Source organism: Myotis nattereri (assembly GCF_964212035.1).
Source record: "Myotis nattereri genome assembly, chromosome: 3".
Classification (NCBI taxonomy): Eukaryota; Metazoa; Chordata; class Mammalia; order Chiroptera; family Vespertilionidae; genus Myotis; species Myotis nattereri.
Window position 1 is genome coordinate 31,478,196 of NC_138077.1, and position 20,111 is coordinate 31,498,306.

Here is a 20,111-nt window from a genome sequence, read left to right on the forward strand (position 1 = left end):
TGTGCCTGATAGGGGGGAGCTCCCCAACCCCCTGATCACCCTGCGGCTCTGTGTGTGACAGGGTGCGGCGCCCCAACACACCCCCTCCCCCATGGGCCCTGCTCTGTGTGTGACAGGGTAGAGCCATAACCTCCCCATCGGCCCTGCCCTGAGTGTGACAGTGGCGGCGCCCCAACCCCCGATGGGCCCTGCTCTGTGCGTGACAGGGTACAGAGCCACAACCCCCCTGATGGGCCCTGCTCTGTGAGTGACAGGTGGCAGTGCCCCAACCCCCTGATTGGCCCTGCTCTGTGTGTGACAGGGGGTGGCGCCGCAACCTCCCCATCAACCTTGCCTTGAGTGTGACAGGGGACGGTGTCTCAACCCCCCAATCGGCCCTACCCTGAGCGTGACTGAGGGTGGCATCACAACCTCCCGATCTCCCTGCTCTGTGCATTACAGGGGGCGGCGCCCCAACTCCCCTATCGGCCCTGCTCTGAGCCCGACCAGGGGCTGCACCTAGGGATTGGGCCTGCCCTTTGCCACCTGGGAGCAGGCCTAAGCCAGCAGGCCGTTATCTCCCAAGGGGTCCCAGACTGCAAGAGGGCACAGGCCGGGCTGAGGGACCTCCCTCCCCCCGAGTGGACAAATTTTTGTGCACTGGGCCTCTAGTTTATATATATAAAAGCCTAAGCGACCGTCCTACTTTTTGACTGTTCACCTGGTAGCTATGACGTGCAATGACCACCAGAGGGCAGACGCTCCAACTAGTAGAGGAGGGAGCCCAATTCCTTGAGGAATTGGCTGAGGATTAGGTTGCTGCTGGGACACTGTTGGCCTTGAATCTGCTTCATCCACACCCCAGATCCAGAGATTGGTTTCAGCCTGATCCCTGCAGGCCAGGCCGAGGGACTCCACTGGTGCACGAATCCATGCACTGGGCCTCTAGTTAACAAATAATTGCTTTTCACACATATACAGCCACTTAATAAAGCACAGGCACAGGTTATCTCCAAGATGAATGCATTCCTTGAGTTGTTAAATCAGATTCCTCCATTGCTTGCTATCCCCTCTTCTTCATACAACCCTATCCTTTGCACTATGATGGATATCTACACTACCTCCCAGAAACTGCTACTTCTAATCCACAGGCTGTCATCACTGGGGTGGCTTTATATGAGTGTTTCTGCAGCTTGTGACACCAGGGCTTACCCCTTCATTTCCTTGTGTAAGAAGTTGTTCTTTCTGTTCTATTCCTACTTCTTTGCCTACAGTTTTAAAAAATGTATTTTTATTGGTTTTTAGAGAGAGAGGGAGGGAGAGGAATAGAGAGACAGAAACATCCATGAGAGAGAAACATCATCGGTTGGCTGTCTCCTGCACGCTCCCTATTGGGGATCAAGTCTGTAACCCAGGCATGTGCCCGGGAATTAAACTGGCAACCTCTTGGTTCATGGTTGATACTCAATCACTTAGTCACACTGGCTGGGCTCTGCCCACATTTTTTCTTTCTCCATTATTGCTTCTTATTTTTCCTCTTTGTCTATAGCCATTTTAGAAAGCTCTCACCTTAGCTTTTTTCTCTGTGTATACAGAGAAGGTGTATACCTTTTGCTTTGGTGATCTTACACCCTCACCAGGGCCAGTGGAATTTGACAGGAGTTCCCTGATTTCCTTCATGGTCATAGTCCCTTAGTACCAGCCCTTGGGCTTAGCAATGTGAGGAGAGGAGGGGCATGAGTGTTCAGAGCAGATGGCCTGGCACATGCAAAGCTCCTGAGCTGCCATGGCTGGCCAGTTAGACTCTATGCACCAAGTCTGCCTTGCACCAGGTGTCTGAGGCAAGGGCTGGTGCTTGGCATAACTTCTCTTTATGTGTTTGCATCAGCACTCCTGTCTCACGTGGTTGCTCCATGGACATTGTGCCTTACTCATTTCTAGCGCCCATTTCACTGCACAGAGTTGAGGCTGCTTAAATATCACTTGTTCAGAAACAGTACTTTGTCATGGAACCCTGTTTAATTTCCTCATAGCACTAATCACAATTTGTCATTATTATCAGGTTTCTTTGCTTATTTTCTGTGGCAGGCCTATCTGTATGTTTTGAAGCACAGCCTTTTGGAAGGGGATTGTCCAATAGAGATGACAATTCCTTTTGGGAAAATACTTTCAGAAGTAAAAGCATACTCTTCGCACAAGGTTCTTCTGGAGAAAGCGAGAGTAGGAGGCAGGCCTGCTGGGTCTTTTGCTGGGTCTACACCGAGAAGCCTCAGAATATAAACTAGGGATGCTCATCTGTGCTAAGGGCACATCTAGCCTTGTTAGGTTGGAGGCCTGGCCAATCGTAGTGGTCAGAGTGACTACAAGAGCAAACATTACTAAGCATTTGCTATGCACACTGGTTATACTAAGCACTTCCTATCCACAATTTTAATCTTACAAGATGGTTATGATGCAGGGGCTAATAATATTTCCATTTACAGATGATGAATCCAAGATTTAGACAGGTTATCAGGACTTTCCAAACTTTTCCACCTGACAGAATACACCTACATAATGATACTGTTTGTGTGGATATGGGAAGGTGGTCATGTGTAAGGGGTGAGGCTGCTCACAGGTAAAGTGGACTAGCCTGGGGCCTCTGCCATCTTCCAGCTGCCCAGAGGACCGAGGAATCAACACCGCGGCACATCTGTAATTTTGTAAGCTCTAGGTTAAGTGAATTTCCCAATTCACACAAGTTGTAAATGGCAGAGCAGGTACAGGGACTAATTGCGACATATGGTTGATATGTGTGTGTGTGTTGGGGGTGGGGGGACTGGAGTCGGGGGTGAGTGGAGACATTGGATCTTTCTTTACAATTCTATCCTCTACCTGGGTTCTTTTTTATTACCCTAACTCAGTGGTCGGCAAACTCATTAGTCAACAGAGCCAAATATCAACAGTACAACGATTGAAATTTCTTTTGAGAGCCAAATTTTTTAAACTTAAACTATATAGGTAGGTACATTGTTATTAACTTAATTCGGGTACTCCTAAGGCTTAGGAAGAGCCACACTCAAGGGGCCAAAGAACCGCATGTTGCTCGTGAGCCGGAGTTTGCCGACCACGGCCTAACACATACAGGCAATAAATTCCAAATTCTTCATTTTGCAGAAGGAGAAATTGAGGCCAAGAGATGTGAATGACTTGCCCCGAGCTGCTGCAGGACGGAGCTGGGACTAGATCTCAGGTGTCCCGACTTGTGACCCAGGCCCTGTTATCTCTTGCTGCGATCACAATTATGGCAGGTGTGCCTGTCTTGTTTCTGTGCATCGATGCCAAGCTCTTTGTCTCAGAGTCCTTTCCTGTGTTCTGCAGCACCTTTGCCACACTGAGCCCAGAGCAGGTGGCCAGTCCCTCCTGCAGGCACGCCAGGTGCTCTTGGTATTCACTGTCCACCCTGCAAATGGCTGCAGAAGATGTAAAAGAAACCCAGGTTCTCCTGGGTTTGCTGGAGGAAACTCATTTTCACAATAAGCGATTTTAGAAACTGGCAAGTTTCTATTACAATGTGCTCACCTTCTCTGAACTGGTAACTGACATCCTTCCTACAGGGCTGTCAATCAGCCCTGGGTAGAAGAGCTATAAGCACTTCACAACACCCTTCTCAGTGCTGACAGGTACCAGGAAGGCACTGAACTTAGAAGTCATTTCCATGACCTCGGTTACAGAAGTTTTGAGCTTAAAAAAGTGTTCTTCTAACCAATAGAATACAGTGAGCAACAGGATCTTTTGAAATCCCAATAAGAGTGAAGGTTTCCTTGACTCATTTGATTCCCTTTGGTGAGTTTTTGAATTTTGAGGGGTATGTCTGCATGAAACAGTGTGGGGGTAACAATCTCTGGAGCTAGGCAGAATTCAACTTAGACTTGGCCTTTGACACTGACGTGGCCCTGAAGGAGCCACCTAATCTCTATGAGCCTTAGTTTTGACATCTGCAAAGTGAGTATAATAATGGGACATATTTTGTAGGATTTGTTGGAAGGATTATGCAGCTGGTGTTCAGCTAGTGCCAGGCACACTGTAAGTCCTCAATGATTTAGCCATTATGATTTGCCATAGAATGAAAGCACTAATATCCAGCTAGCAGGGAGGGTGGGAGGATTAATAAAGTGATGTATGCACAGTAGTATTTGCCTAATAATAGTAAAAACAACAGTAATAATAACAATGTCAACATTTATTGAGTGCTAATAAGTTATGACCTAAAGACTTTACAAACATCAGGAGTAGCTGATATGATTAGTAAGAATTCAACAAGAAGCTGTTTTATTTGGACATGATTTTGGAGTTCCTGTCTTCCGGAGGCTTGAAGACTGGCATGCATCCGTTTACCGTTGCACTTCCTCCCACGCCCTCTCAATGTTTCTGTCTCTCCCACCTCCCAGTATGGTTAAGAGCAATTCTTAGAGATGTTCTGGGGGAACCAATCAATGCAAATTTGTGGAATGAATAGTAAAATGTTGCTAAAAGACCAACCTTCCTGATGTTCACCTCTCTATCTGATTTCAATTTAATGAGGGGAAAATGGTTTGTTCTTAAAAACAAAACAAGGAAACTCACAAGACTAGCTTACATAGATTCAGAATCTTTAGAAATCTTCCTCAGTCATGAAAAAATCCAACCTGAGATGGATGCTGAAATGGGGAGACTCTGCTTAAGCTCTGTGAAGGTCCCCAGAGCCAGCCCAAAGAGGAGGTTGGGAAAGGCACCTGCTTGAGAGGGCTCGGCTCCCCTTATCACCTCCCTAGGGATTCAGTTACCATGGGCTTACCTGATGATGAATCAGAGATGCTAGAGAGCAAATGAGGATGGCAGGAAATATGAATTATAAACCCTAGTGTTGAACCACAGACTAAGAGTGCCAAAAAAATACTACTTGGTGTGATTATTATTGCCTTTTAGACCCTTCTCATTGATTGCAACTTATTAATCCACCTCTAATGAGAAATATTGGCTTAAAGATCTCAGAGGCAGCTTGCTGAAATGCAAGGCCATGGGTTTTGGAGTCCTACAGACTGAGATGTCAGTTCTGGCTCCGCAACGAAATATCTGCCTGCCTCTCAGGAAGTTACTTTAACCTCTGACCCTTTGGCTCCTCATCTGAGAGCAGAACTAAAATTACCCCTCCCTTCACTGGGTTGGTGACATCGAAATAGGTGCAACATGATAGCACTGCATGCAGTGTCCTGCGCACACCAGTTAGTTTGCTCTCGTTCGCGGTGTTCCGTGAGGGTCCTCTGTACTAGAGTTTTCTGTTTCTATGCTCATTTTCTATCACCAGAATGGTGTTGTAAATCTGTTACTCTAATGACATTATTTCAAAGGCATTCTTATTTATTATGTGTCTTTCCTCAGCTAGAAAGAGCGTTTATCCTTTCCCCCTCAGTCATCCACCCATGCTCAAATCCTCTCTATCCTAAGCTTCCTTTCCTCCACTGTTAGGGCCGAGTGCCTCATAATCTCTTGCCTGTTCCATACAATATGCATATCACCAGTTTCTCCACATCCTTTCTCTCCCCACTGTTACTAAAGTACAGATCTGGTCATGCCACTGAGCTTCTCAGTGCCTACAGAATGATATCTAATCTTCTTGGCTTGGCACCCAAATCCCTCCTCTAAGCACCTGTTTTGTTTAGTAAATTATCTGGGTGGACTATTCTGTTTGGGAGATGATAGTCTTTGAAAAATGGCCAGGATGAACTTGGAGGGAGATAGAGACAAGCAAACCTCTCTGGATAAGATATGGACAAGTGTCTTAGGGCTTGACAGGAAGCAGGCTAAGGAGTTTGAGGGAGAAAGGCTGCCCATCAATGGGGCTGGAGGCAGGAGCCAAGAAGAGAGGGTTGGTGGACATTCTCTAAAGGCAGGAAGAACTGGAGTGTCCTATATCCAGTTGTAAGCTTGCTGTCTGCTGGAATGGATTGCATTACATCTCCCATCTCTGGCCCAAACTTTCAATAAAGTCCACTGAACATACAACCTTGCCTCAATGATACATGGGGAAGGAAGAATTGGGGTGTCATCTGGTTGGATGAAGAGGTGGAAAGGGTTATCAGGAAGTGAAATGCAGAGTAGAGACAGACACTCCATGGAAACAGAGATTTGGGGTTTATAAAACTAGGAGAAAAGTAAGACTCACAACTCCATAGTTTTATTAAAGGGCTCTAGATTTTCTAATTGTGCATTATTAGGTATCAGAACCAATTTTACTTAAACATTTCAGGACAAATTGACCTCAGCAAGCTGGAAGGCTTAGGGTTATGCATCCATTATAAATCTGGCATGACAGCCACTTCTCCTTTCTTTCCCCATCAACAGAAGCTCTGAAATACTGGGGTTGGCAATATACCTAATGAGAAGACTACATTTGTTAGCCTCACTTTCTATGGAGAAGTGTCCAGGTTTTAGCCAAGGTAAGTAGTAGTTACAGAACAAAACTTATCAGAAAGATTCTTATAAAGGGGACAGAAATGTGAGAAGTGACCTGCCCCAACTTTCTGTTCTCTTTCCTGGAACTCAGGCATACTGACTGGAGCTCCAGTCTGTTTTGGGTTCTGAGGTCACCCGGAGAATAGAAGCCGAGCACCTGGATGGTAGAGCAGAAGGATCAAACAGCCTGAGACCCTGGGACTGTGGGCCCCAACAGCAGCTTCCCTTCAGATTTCTTTTACATAAAAGATAAGGAAAATTATCTCTCATTTTTAGTTCTCCACTGTATGCAATTAAACCTAATCTGAATCTGCTAATACAGTAGCAGAATAGCAAAGTGATTAAGGAGTGGGCTCAGGCTACTTTCACTGTTTCTTGCTCTGCCACCTCCTAAGCAGTAGTCTTAAACAAGTTACCAAACCTTTCAGAGGCCTCCATTTTTTCATCTTTCATGGAGGATAATAACACCACTTATCACATGGGGGTTTTGTGAGAATTAAGTAACATAATGTGCTAAGTACCTAGAACTCTTTTGGTACACAGTAAGTGCTCAACAAATGGTAGTTATTGCTACTACTATTACTATTATTAGTACCATTATGCCATGGTTACTTGTCAGGTTTGGTGTTCATTCCATCAATAACCTATGGGTCCTCTAGGGTAGACACAATTTCTTATTAATTTTTGGTAGTGCTCCAGGACTGGTATATGATGGGTACCCAAAACATCTTTATTGAACTCTATTATATTTTTGCCAACTGTTTCTTATGCATAGATGATAAAAAGATGGTATTGTGCACTGGGATGGGGACCAATGCTGTGTACGCATACTATTCATTTAATCTCTACCAAAACCATTTTAGATATGAGCTTGAAGAGTTATTATAGAAAGTGCACGAACTTAGGAGTCAATTAGATCTGTATTGTGCTCGAGGTTTAATTTTAATGATATGAAAAAAGAACTGGAAATAAAGCTGACCACCCCCTTCTCCAGTCCATGTTTCAGAAAAAAAAAATTATCAAATGATTTAAATTCGTAGTCATGGTTGAAAGACACTATTTGCACAACAAATTTGAATCTAGATTCTATTATTTAAATTTCAATTTCTTCACATGTAAAGCTGGAGATGATAAAACCTACCTTGAAGAGATATTATGAGTTTTAAATGTGATAATATATTGCAAGCTCCTAATACAGAGCTTGGCACAAAATAGTAATGACCATTTATTTGGTGCTACCTGTCAGGCATTGACCTGGCACTGTACAGGTATCTCATTTAGTCTTCACAACTCTCTGAAGTTTCATTTTCAAAGTAGAGAACAGGCTCAGAGAAGTTATGAAACTTGCTCAACTTTTCACAGGTCATCTGTGGCTGAGCCAGTTATAGTCTCAAATTAACATTAGTGATTACTGTACCACGTATGACATCTTAATTTCAAACATCCCACTCTTCAAGTTCATTTCTATCCTCTAGCACACTTTCTCAATATTTTTATTTCAATGATTTTCTGAACTCATTGAGAGCACCAATCTCCAGTGATCTTAACACTTCTTTTGAATCACCACTACCCTCATGTTCTCATTTCCAACCTATATTGTGTGGTCCTGCACTAGTTCCAGCCTTAGAAAGCACTCCTAACCTCATTGCTTTTTTTCTCTCTGCCTGGAAAAAGCTAAACCTAGTTAATTCCAACTTTTCATTTACTCCATTCACTCTTGTAACCAAGCAGCTATTTATCCTGGAGGTAAGTGCAGACAGTAGAGACTAACTCACTTTCCAATTTATGACCACAAATCTTGGTGATTGATTTTCCCCACTTTGGCATGGCATCTATCAGCAAAGGTGTTAGCTCTGTTTATCCTATTCTAGCAATATAAAGGTGAACACATGACCTAAGAAAAGCCAACTAGAATCTTTCACTGATATTTTATATGTGAAAACTGGGTGAGGATGTCTTTTCCTTCAGGTTGTGATTTATAAAGATGAAGCCCTAGATCCAGCCATTGAGCCAATACATTTCTGATTGGTTGTGTTTGGCTACTATATCTTTAAATGAAAAGAGTTCTGATTAATAGAGACTTCAGAGCAGGGGCAGAGAAAATAGAGATGGAGGATTGGTTTAAGAACTATGTAGTAGGCAAAACTGGTGGGACTTGTAATTGAATGCAAAGGGCTGAGGCAGAAAAGGTTGTACCAAGGTTTTTGTCTGGAATGCGAAGGAGAGAGAGAGAGAGGAGAGAGGAGAGAGGAGAGAGAAGAGAGAGAGAGAGAGAGAGAGAGAGAGAGAGAGAGAGAGAGAGAGAGAGAGAATGAATCTGGTTTGGAGGAAGAGGATATGTTTGGAACATGTTGAATTGAGGTATGTCTGGAACATACAGTTAGAAATGTTTGGTAGAGTTTGAGGCTTAGAGGATATGTATATGATTGAGATATGAATGGATATAAGCATGGAAATACTGAGAGAAGTTGAAACCATGAGAGAGGATATAATCATCTTGCAGAGAGTGTAGAGTGGGAAACACCAACATTTAAGGAGCAAGTAGAGAAAGGGAAGTCGTGAAGACTATAAGAATATAAAGTATAAGAACTTTATATTCTCACACAGTCAAGAGAATGTAAAATATCTTAAGATAGATGGCATGATTTTGTCAAATATGGCAGAGAGTTCCAATAAGATAAGTGCTGAAAAATATCTATAAGACTTGGCAAAGGGGATGCCATTGGTGACCTCATTAAGGTTAATTTCATTAGATGGTGAGGGCAGGTGCCAGAGAGCAGTGGGTTGAGGGATGAATCAGAGGTTAAGAGCCATCAATGAGGAGTTTGAATGAGAAGGGGAGGAGAAACATTGGAAGTTGCTAGAGGAGAATGTGAGCCTAGAAAGAATTATATTTTAGGACGAGAGAGACTTGATTAGGAACCTGTTGACAAGGAGATGTTGAGGACACAATTAGAGAAGGGGATTATTGAGAACAGAAAAGGATGGGGTTAAGGGCTCAAAGAATTGAGTTGTCCTGAAAGTGAGGACATTTTACCCTCTGAAAATGGAGGAAAAGTGGCAAGTGTGGGTGATTGCTAGGGACATATTTGGTGGTAGAATATTTAAGGAGCTCATTGCAGATATATTTGAGGTATTAAGGTTTGTCTGCTCTAAGGGAAGAGATATGAACTGAGCAGGGTTTGAAGAGAGCGGTGAAAGTGCAGAAAAATCAATGAGAAGATTTGATAAAGGACAAGTGTAAGAACTCATGGGCTCAGCAGAAGGCGGATGGAGACCTTAACTTTGTGGCGTGCTCCTCTGTGGGGTTGAGTAACCTTTCCCAAGAGCTCTTGTTCACCCAGGTGCAGACTTGGGAAGGCAGAGATTCTTAGTTACATTTTACTGGGTCTTTCAGAGGTTAATGGTGGGCAGGAGTCAAGGGGTTTGGGGGAATTCTTGATAAGATTTAGGAGCAAGTGCAATAAGGGAATGAGCTATGGTCAGAGACAGGGGTTTTAGTTTAAGGTTCTTGAGGCAAAACTATTCTAGGTGATGACGATACCAGAGTGTATCCACAAGAGTAGTGGCTGATGTAGCACCAGTGGAGGTGAGGATCAAGTTAACCACATGACCTCACTGAATGCAAAGTTGGAAGAAGTGTGCACAATCAGGGCTCTTGGCACAGACTACAGTACAACATGACTGGTCCAATCTTAGGCCCACCTGAGCAGTAGAAATGTCTAGGTTATATAGCGCCCACGAGCACTGTGACGGGGGTAGGCTCCCAGTATGGGACTGGGCCTGTTTGGCTTCTAAATGTAATGTAGCATCATGAATGAAAAGATGTGGGTGATTCATTCACGAGAACCATCATGATTTGGGGGTGTGGGCCATAATAGGATGAATCTAGAGGAGAATGTGCAGCCTGCATTAACTGGGAAGGACTCATAGTTGTCTGCCCTATAGTCTCTGTAGGGCCCTCTGGTTATATGTCTGCCTTTATTCCTAATATTGCTAGTCTGCTCTATATGCTAACACTTTTAAATCTATAAATTAATGGTAAAAATCTGGCACAGTCTCCCAAATAATTTTTTTTTTTTTTTTGCCAAATAAGTTTGAAAATGATTGCAATGAGGTTAACAGAATTTCAAATATTCATGAAATTTATCTAGGTGAAAAATTTATTTTCATCTATAAGGAAAAATCCTTTGTTCTGTAAGAAGCTCAATTATTGGGATATTCATACACATTAGAGGATGACTTTAGAAAAGGAGATAGTGATAAAACCAACAGGGAAGTAAGCCATGGCAGGAGACAGATGAAATCAGTCTGGAAATATTTCCCTCATCAAATAAAAAAGGTGTCAAATATAAACCAGTGAACTTTCTGGTTGCATGTTTCTAGTCTGTGCATCCCACGTGGATGAAGACCATGTAGTCAGGATATGCAAAATTAATGCATAACTTGTGATGGTATGTATTAGCTCACAGACCTCCCAATAGAAGTTAGCATCCTTACTTCTCATGACACATTTGAAAAGAACATGACATCCACCCCTTCGTGGATTGAACCACATGATCTACCTCATGCTTTTGCATTATAACTATCAAGAAGCAGAATGCTTTCCTTTTCCTTCTTGTTCAAGTTGTCCATTGACCTGTCTCTGGCATTCTGGGAAGGTACTGTGTGGATCACAACTCAAAAGAAGAGGAGGGAAAGGAAATAGAAAAACCATTTCACAGATGATAAATGCTAAGCCTGGTATCTCATTTAAAAAACCCAACAAATAATGAGTTTTATGATTCTTCCTCCAGGAGAGAGAAAGCTCTAGAAAAGCGACTCTGCAGAATATCAGTCTGTGGTGGAAGATGTACTTTGTGAGTCTCACAATGGCTTTGTATTTCTAGCCTGGTTTTCTCCTCCTTGGGAGTCATAGTACCAGTTTGAGGTTCATCAAATCCTAATCATATCAGATTTACTGACTTATTTTGCTACTCTTCCTATCCTTTATAATGATATCCTAGCTGTATTCACTCCCCTCCCCTATAAAAGGACCAACATGTCTTCCAATGGACATGACAGGGAATAAGAAGTTGGGAGATGGTTTGGCACCAGAACAATTATTTGTATCAAAAAGCAGTAGAAAAGGTAGTTATTACATTTGAACCAAAACTTATCCCTGAATTCTTGGCAGTCCAGGCACAAAGGAAGCATGAAGACCGCTTCTCTGTCACTTCATACATTTCACCACTAAATACTCTAGAACTGTGGGATGAACAGTAATAGGTCTGTAAGCATGCTTTCCACAGGCCTTCTGCTGCACGAAGACCCTTACCTGACAATATGGATGCAACAGCTGCAATGATGAAGGACACAATGACACCAGGTCCTGCCATCTCCTTGGCCACCAGGCCAGAAACCACGTACATCCCTGTGCCCACGCAACTGCCAACGCCAAGTGAGATGAGGTCCACGGTGGTGAGCACCTGGGCTAGCTTGGTACCATGTGCTGTGGTGCCCCCTGTTCCCTCCAGCATGGACTCCACCGGTTTGGTGCGCAGGATCCTGGAGTGCATGGCATACCAGGAAGCCCCCCACTGTACCCGCCGGGGGTCCAGGGAGGCGAGGAAGCCACTCATCCTGAGTAGTAGGGGTTCTGGTGAAAGTCAACTGATGGAAGAGGGCTATGGAAGCCTCAGTGGCTGCTTCTGGAACTCATTTAGTGCACAGGGATCTTCTTTTTAGGAAAGGTCCAGAGGGACCCAAAGCAGCCTTTTCCTGGGCATGAATGTCTGCAGGAAGAACACAAGAAAAGAGAAGATGAGACTCAGTGGGAAACAAACCATGGCTTAGAGCAGCCGTGGGCAAACTACGGCCCGCAGGCCGGATCCCGCCAGTTTGAAATGAATAAAACTAAAAAAAAAAGACCGTACCCTTTTATGTAATGATGTTTACTTTGAATTTATATTAGTTCACACAAACACTCCATCCATGCTTTTGTTCCGGCCCTCCTGTCCAGTTTAAGGACCCATTGTGGCCCTCGAGTCAAAAAGTTTGCCCACCCCTGGACTCTAGGCCCTAGAGCAGGGGTCCTCAAACTTTTTAAACAGGGAGCCAGTTCACTGTCCCTCAGACCGTTGGAGGGCCAGACTGTAGTTTAAAAAAAAACTAGTCAGCTGCTAATCAACAGGCAGCGGCGGCAAAAACACCGGCGGGCCGGATAAATGTTTTTGGCGGACTGCATGTGGCCCGCGGGCGGTAGTTTGAGGACCCCTGCCCTAGAATATCAGTATTCTTTTATTTATTTATTTTTTCACATTTCTAGATTTGTGAGAAAATGTGTCACATGTATACCAGGAAGCTGCAAGAACAACTGCTTTGCTTGCATTCTTGTGGGGAAATTCAATATTATCTGTTCTAATTTCAACTCAGCCAGCATATATTGAACATCTATTATGTGTCAGGCATGGCGTTAGGTTTAGGGGTGTGAAGATGTGGTACCGGTTGTCATGGAGCTTCCTATCTAGAATGGGAGGTGATGGAGAGCCAAATCACAATGCAAAGGTGGTCATTTGTTTTTCTGGAAAGTCTTTTTTCTTCCTATTACAAAGCATAGCATGGCTACTTTTTTTTTTTTTCTGCAGAAAAATCACACAATATAAACAATGACATTGAGTGAGGAGAGACAAGGCAATACAATACTCAGGTGGACAAATAGAACCAGATGGTTCAAGAGAAGAATAAGGGTATGGGTTGAATTGTGATACCCTCAAATGAATATGTTGAGACTCTAATCCCCAGTACCTCAGAATGTGACCTTACTTGGAAATAGAGTCATTGCAGATGTAATCAGTTAAGATGAGGTCATACTGGAATAAGATGGGCACCTAATCCAATTTGACTGGTGTCCTTATAAAAAGAGATTTGGACATAACGCCACACACACAGAAAGAACAAGACGTGAAGATGAAAGCAAAGGTCAGGGTGACACATCTATAAGCCAAGGAACACCAAGGGTTTCTGGGAAACCACCAGAAGTTAGGAGAGAGCCATGGAACAGATCCTTCCTCACAGCCCGGGGAAGAAACCAACCCTGCCGACACCTGGATCTCAGACTTCCAGCCTCCAGAATGCGAGACAACAAATTCTGTTGTTCAAGCTTGTCGTATTTGTTTACAGTGGCCTTAGCAAATGCATACAGGCTATAAAGGAAATCAAACAGGGTGATGAAGGGGTGAAGGAGTCTCTGCCGTCATCACATTGGCTCCTGAGTGATGAAAAGGAGCCAGTCATACCAGATGTCACTCTTTTTGCAGGGGGGTCCATAGGGAAGAGCCAGAGGGGCTGTTCTGGAACTGAGACTTGGACAGGGTGACGGGGAGGATCTAAGTGCTATGTAGAGCTTTATGTGTGTCGACTAATTTAATCCTCACAACAAATCTGCCTTATAGATGAGGCAGTGGAGGCAGGGAGAGGTCCAGTAACTTCTCGGAAGTCACCCAGCCCATAAAAGCAGAGCAAGCACTTGGCTCTGGGGTGTCCACTTGCAGAGCTCCTGTCCTCACTCTTGGCTCTCCTGCCTGAGGTGTGCAGGGTCAGACTGTTGAGTGTCTCACAAACCAAGATGAGGGGCTTGAATTTACTCTAGATTCAGTGCAAAGCCATTGGGGGGTTTTATTCAGGCAAGTGACATGATGTGATGTATATTCTTTATTCTCTGTTTGTTTGTCATTCCTCATGCAAGGATATTTTTTTCCATTGATTTAGAGAGTGGAAGGAAAGGATAGGGGGTGGGAGGAGAGTTGGTTGGTTGCCTCCCACAGAAGTTGGGAATCGAACCCGAAACCCTTTGGTTCGCAGGTCGACGCTCTAACTACTGAGCAAACTGTCCAAGACAATATGATTTATATTCTGAAAAGCTCATTGTAGCTGCTCATTGTAGCTGCTGTGCGAAGTTAACTGAGGAGTCATGCGTGATGGGAAGTTAGTCCCAGGACGAGGTACAAAGGTGAGTGAGGTGTGCACCTGCTGCTGAGGGAGGCCGTGGTTCTCCATCCTGGCTGTGCAGTGGAATTACCCAGGGATCTTTCACAAACACTGGTGCCCGCCCCAGCCTCTGAAACCCCAACTTAACTGATCTAGATAAAGGGACTTGTTAAAGCCCCCCAGGTGATTCTAGCAAGGCAGAGTTGGGGTCTGCTGCCCTCCACCACCAGTTGTGACTGAAGTGCTGGGTGTAGAAAACCAGATATTGCCTGTGATGGTTGACTTTATGTTTCAGCCTGACTGGGATTAGGGATACCAGTGGGTAAAGTATTATTTTGGGGTGTCTGTGAGGGTGTCTCTGGAAGAGATTAATGTTTGAGTTGGTAGACTAATAAGATTGCCCTCATCAGTATGGGTGGTTATCATTCAATCCATTGAGAACAAAAAGGCAGAGGAAAGGTGAATTCCTGGTTCTGCTTGAGTGTAGACATCTATCGTCTCCTCTCCTTGGACACTGGTGTTCCTGGTCTCTTTTGGAGTCAGACTGGAACTTACAACACTGGTCCCTCCTGATTCTCAGGCCTTCAGACTCAGCCTGAATCACAACGCCGACTTTCCTGGTTCTCCGGCTTGCAGACAGCTAATGGTGGGACTTCTTGGCCTCCATAACATGGGAGCCAATGCCTCTAGCGAATCACCTCATCGGTATCTGTACACATCCTATTGATTCTGTTTCTCTGGAGAACCCTAATACATTGCCATTTTCCCCATGGGACCACAAATCGGACAGGTCCTTCTAGTTTCTCTCCCTGGGCAGGCAGCTGAGCTTCTAGGCAGCTGATGTCTGTTGACAGTGATGACAGGCTGCTGCCTAGAGACATCCTCTGGGATACTTGTCCTGACCAGCCTTCATCACACACTTTCAGAAGGACACTGAGAAATGAACCAGGCTTGGCGGAGAGGTGATGGTGTCTATTGAATAGACAGCTAAGAACCGTGGTGAAAAAACTCAAGTAGAGCAACAGTAGAGATGGCGAGGATTCCTCCCCCACTCTGTCTTTTCTTCTGAGCGCTCGCTTTACTGATGCAAGCAGGGGCTCTGGGCATTTCCTGTCTTGGTTGGAAATTTAACCGGAGAGAACAAAATGTACAAGAGAAAACATGCTTCTCAGTGACTATTGGCAATATCCATATTCATTACCCCCAGATTATGTTCATCAAAGACACTTTTGGAAGCTCATTGCTGTAGTGTTTCCAGGATGAGTAATGAATGTGCATTGTGCTTTCTCCAGCACTTTAATTCCAGTTTCTCAAAATACTTCACAGCTTTATCTAAGGAAGGCTTACAAGGCCTCCGGGAGAAGAGAGTCATCATTGTGGTGTTTGCTGGGTGCTTGAGGGTTCAGCGGGCTCCAAGGATAATGACGGTAAGAGCAGGTTTGGGTCAGGATGAAAATAATTACAGCTTAGAAGTTCACTGAGGTAGGATTATCGAATTAGGTTGGAGTTGGTTGGAGAGGAGAGGAGAGGAGAGGAGAGAGGAAGGAAACAGAGGATAACAAAATGGTAAACAGTCCCGAATCATTCCTGCCTGATTTTGCAAATACACTGAGGGATTACAGAAATCCCTTTATGCCATTCCCATGAGTAATTGTCCAGCCTTTGCTGAAGCATTTGGAGCAGCAGGGAACCTTGGCTGGACAGTTAGGATGGCTACAGAATTCTTCTAATCAATGTTCTCTGGAGAGGCCTGGCTACAGTTAGAGTGCAAGGTGCCTGGTTTGATGAGGCCCACCTGGTGACTGCAGGGTCAGAAGGAGCCTTCTGAGGCCCATCACCACTCCTGTAACCTGGGCTCCTGCACTAACCCTTCTCCCCTCCAGCCTCACTGCTTTTCCTCCTCTGGGCTGAGCTCCTGGCTCCTTAAGGACAGAATTCAGCACCCAGGTTCTCTGGGTTCAAATTCTAGCTCTGCCCTTACTAGCTAAGTGACCCTGGGCAAAGCCTCTATATGTTCCAGTTTTGCCATCTATGAGATGGGATAGTAAGGGCACCTAGCTCACAGGTGGTGTAAGGAGCGAAGGAGGTAATCCCTGTAAAGCCGTCAGCCCAGGGCCTGGCACAGTGTGTGTGAGTGCTATGGGAGCGTTAGCTCAAACTATTCTGCTCTGGCACCTGGCCAGGTCTCTTGGTCCGCTGCTGCTGACACCCTCTCCCACCACCTCTGCCTCCATAGGCAGCTCTCAGAGGACCCCTGGCCTGCTGCCCAGTCCTTATCCAGGGCTTTTCTTTGCTGAAACTCCCCTGAGTTTCTTCTGAACGCCCTGGTATTTTCACTGCCTGGGACTCATGCTCACCCTCCCCATGTTTGCAGAGAGTGGCTTTCTCCCTCCCTGTGTTTTATCCAAAGAGGCATCTCAGCAGATTTGCTTGGGTCCTTGGGGGTTATACCTCCTCTCATTCTTCTATACTCTTGGCTTTTCTGCCCAAGATGCACACACACCATCGGGTGGCTGGGACATGGTGGGTTCACCTATAGTCACCACTGTATCCCTGAGAGCATGACCCCCTTCTGACCTTCATGCCTGTGGCTCACTCAGCCAGAGTCTTTGATGGCAGAGGCTCTGCTGAGGTCCTTGCTTCCTTTGCTCTTCTAGTCCTTCCGAACTTGCCAGATAAGGCTCTGTGTTTGCCTGTGGCCCTCACTGTGGATGTACTGGCCTGTCAGTCACGCTGACCTTTCACTGGTGGTCAGATACAGGTCAGATGTGTCTGAATCTCAGTGTCTGCCAAGCCCTAACAAAGCACCCTAGTAAATTGAATTGAGATCTGTGGCCTGGGAACTCTCTATTGTTGTTCCCTGTTTTGCTCTTTGTATCTGTACAAATGAGGGCTAATCTGCTTACAGGAAAAGCCTTTAAGTTTTTGCAGACAACTGACGTATCTCTTGGAGTCTTATCTTTCCCAGACTAAACATCTTCAGTTCTTCAGTGACCAGCAGTGTTTTACATGTTTCAGATTCTAGTCCAATCACATTCTGATTTGTACATGGGCAGCTCGCAGTTTATTATGCTTGGCATTTCTGGACCATGACAGAGTGGTTGGGAAGATGTCTTGCTCTGTGTGTGTGTGTGTGTGTGTGTGCGCGCACGCGTGTGTGTGCACGTGCATTCTCCTAAGTCATACAATGTTGGTGCCTGACAAATTCACTCCGATATACAATTGGCTTAAAAGCCAGGGTTTCTGATTTTCCAGATTACTGATCTCCCCAGTTATATCTTTGCTAAGTGTTTGATAGATCAAACCCATCTCAAGTGTTATTATTCTTTTTTAAAATATGTAAAGCTTCTCGAATTTGTGTATCATCCTTGCACAGGGGCCATGCTGATCTTCTCTGTATCATTCCAATTTTAATATATGTGTTGCCGGAGCGAACACTCAGGTATTTTTTGATCACCCACCATATTACTTAACAATGTAATAACTGCTAGTCCATTTCTATTGCATGTGGAATCTCAGATACAGCTGGCTTTGGTTTGCTTGGAATGGCTTTAAAGGTGAGTTTGAATCTATGATAACTGAGTAGCTATGCAAAAGAGATCATATCAATTCATCTTCCTTTTTCAAAGCTTGTTGTTTCTTTGTTTCTAATAAGTTATTGAGTGCTTTAATCAGCTTTTGTAGTAACAAACAATCTCAAATTTCCTGTCACAACAATGACATTTATCTCTTGCTGTGGCTCTGCTCAAGGCTGTGGAGTGGCTCCAGGTCTTTTTGTCAGTCTGGACTGCGAGTCTCCACATGTCTGCTCATTCTGGATTCTGGAGGGCAGGCCCTACCTGACACGTGCGGTTCTCTCCTGGCTCAGGCCAAGAACAAGGACTGGTGGGAATGAGCAACGCCTCTTCTGCTTCTGGTGGAAGTGGCATTTTCACAGACTTTCCATTGGCTAAAGTAAGTCAAATGACCAAGCCCATAGTTAATGGGCTTGGTTGCATACCCCTCCCATAGAAGGCATTTTAGTCATATGGCAAAGGGCCAGGTTATTCTTTTCTTATAAAGGAGGATGTGAAGAGCTGTGACCATTATATAACTCATCTCATTGAGCCCATGCTATATACTAGGCAAAGCAATTGTATTTTGTTTTTGAGGCTTTTTTTTTTTTTTCTGGAACGAGTAGAAGTCTATGCATCTGAGGTATAAACTAAGAGACTCTGTTGTGTTCGTTCCTGTATTTCCACACCTAATTCTGTAAAGATATAAATATTGATTTTCTTTAACAACCAGAATAAATCCAAAATTCACCCGATTCTGACATCAAGCAGAACAAAACAGTAAGAAGTCATCTTAAATTTATTTGCTTGAAATAAATAATTAAAAAAAAAACCCACCTTAGGAGGATTGATTTTTACCTAGTCTGGGACAATATTTCTGCTTAAAAAACATTTCCCATTCTGCTTCCCTGTTTGTCCACACTCCAGGGGTTGAGAATATAATCTGTTTATTTATTTGGCAGAAACTGTTGTGAAAACACTTTCAAGAGAACGTGTACCAGCGAGAATGTCTACTCAGCTAGAGAAGTGAGAGAAGCTTGTCCAGAGATCTGGTTATTCAGCACTGAAGTACCACGTTTCTCCTCTAGCACCCAAGTCAGGGAGGAACTCATAGCCTGACCTCACCTCCCACTCTTTTCTCCCACTGACCCCAGGTCCAAGATCGCAGGGCTCTGCATGGTATCATGCGTGTTAACTACTTGGGCCTCCTCTCCTCTGATTTCCTATGGAACCCCCAACTCAGTATATATTAAATTGCCTTGCACAGACTGTTTCACTCTCACAGGCTAGGTCTAGGATCTCATTCAAACCCTCCAAATGGTTTTATACCACAAAGAAAATGAAATCCCGATTCCTTACTCTAGCCTACAGGGCACTACACATTATGGTGTCTACTTCATCTCCAAGTTCATCTCCCACCACCATTCCTCTTGGTTCAGCATGTTGACCTCCTTTTGGTTCTTGAAACACAGAGAGCTCTTCCTTATTTCAGGGACTTTGCACTTGTTTCCTCTACCTGGAATCTCTTGCTCCAGGTCTTTGCATGACTCTCTCCTTCTCATGATTCTGTTCTCAGAAGAAATGTCACTTCTGTGGAGGGAGACCTTCCTGTACCAGCTGAGCTAAAAGTAGTCCTTGTCTTTCATTCTCCTTCCCTCGTGTTCTATCTATCTATCTATCTATCTATCTATCTATCTATCTATCATCTATCATCTATCTATCATCATCTATCATCTTCTATATTTTGAGTAATTGACCACCATTTGACATTTATTTATATTTTCATTGTCTGTATCCTCCCTCTAGACAGTAAACTCCTTGAAGGTAGGGATTTTGTCTGTGTTGTTTTTTGCTGACTCCCCAGTGATCACAGCAGGGACTGGTACACTGTAGGTAATCAACAAATATTTGTAGAAAAAATAATTTCTCCATAGAACTAAAACAGTGTACTGGGAATAAAATATTTCTTTATAAAAGATACCATTTACAATCACAGTTTGTAATAATCCCTGTTATCTTGAGACATATATTGCAATGTAAGATGACTTCCTTTGTTAATTACTCTTTGTGTATAAAATCAAAGAAGACAGAACCTTAGAAATCATTTGATTCAAGTCTCAGATTTTACAAATGAGA

General features: G+C 44.1%; 1 protein-coding gene across 2 annotated transcripts in view; it reads right to left on the minus strand.

Annotated features, from left to right (window-relative positions):
- SLC7A14 (solute carrier family 7 member 14) overlaps positions 1-20,111 on the minus strand; it is a 104,758-nt gene that overhangs the window by 43,321 nt on the left and 41,326 nt on the right. For both annotated transcript variants that reach the window (XM_081085908.1, XM_081085907.1), the window contains one exon: positions 11,771-12,227. In XM_081085908.1, the coding sequence (XP_080942034.1) occupies positions 11,771-12,074 (304 nt within the window). In that variant the 5' untranslated portion in view covers positions 12,075-12,227. The remainder of the gene's footprint in view (positions 1-11,770; positions 12,228-20,111) is intronic.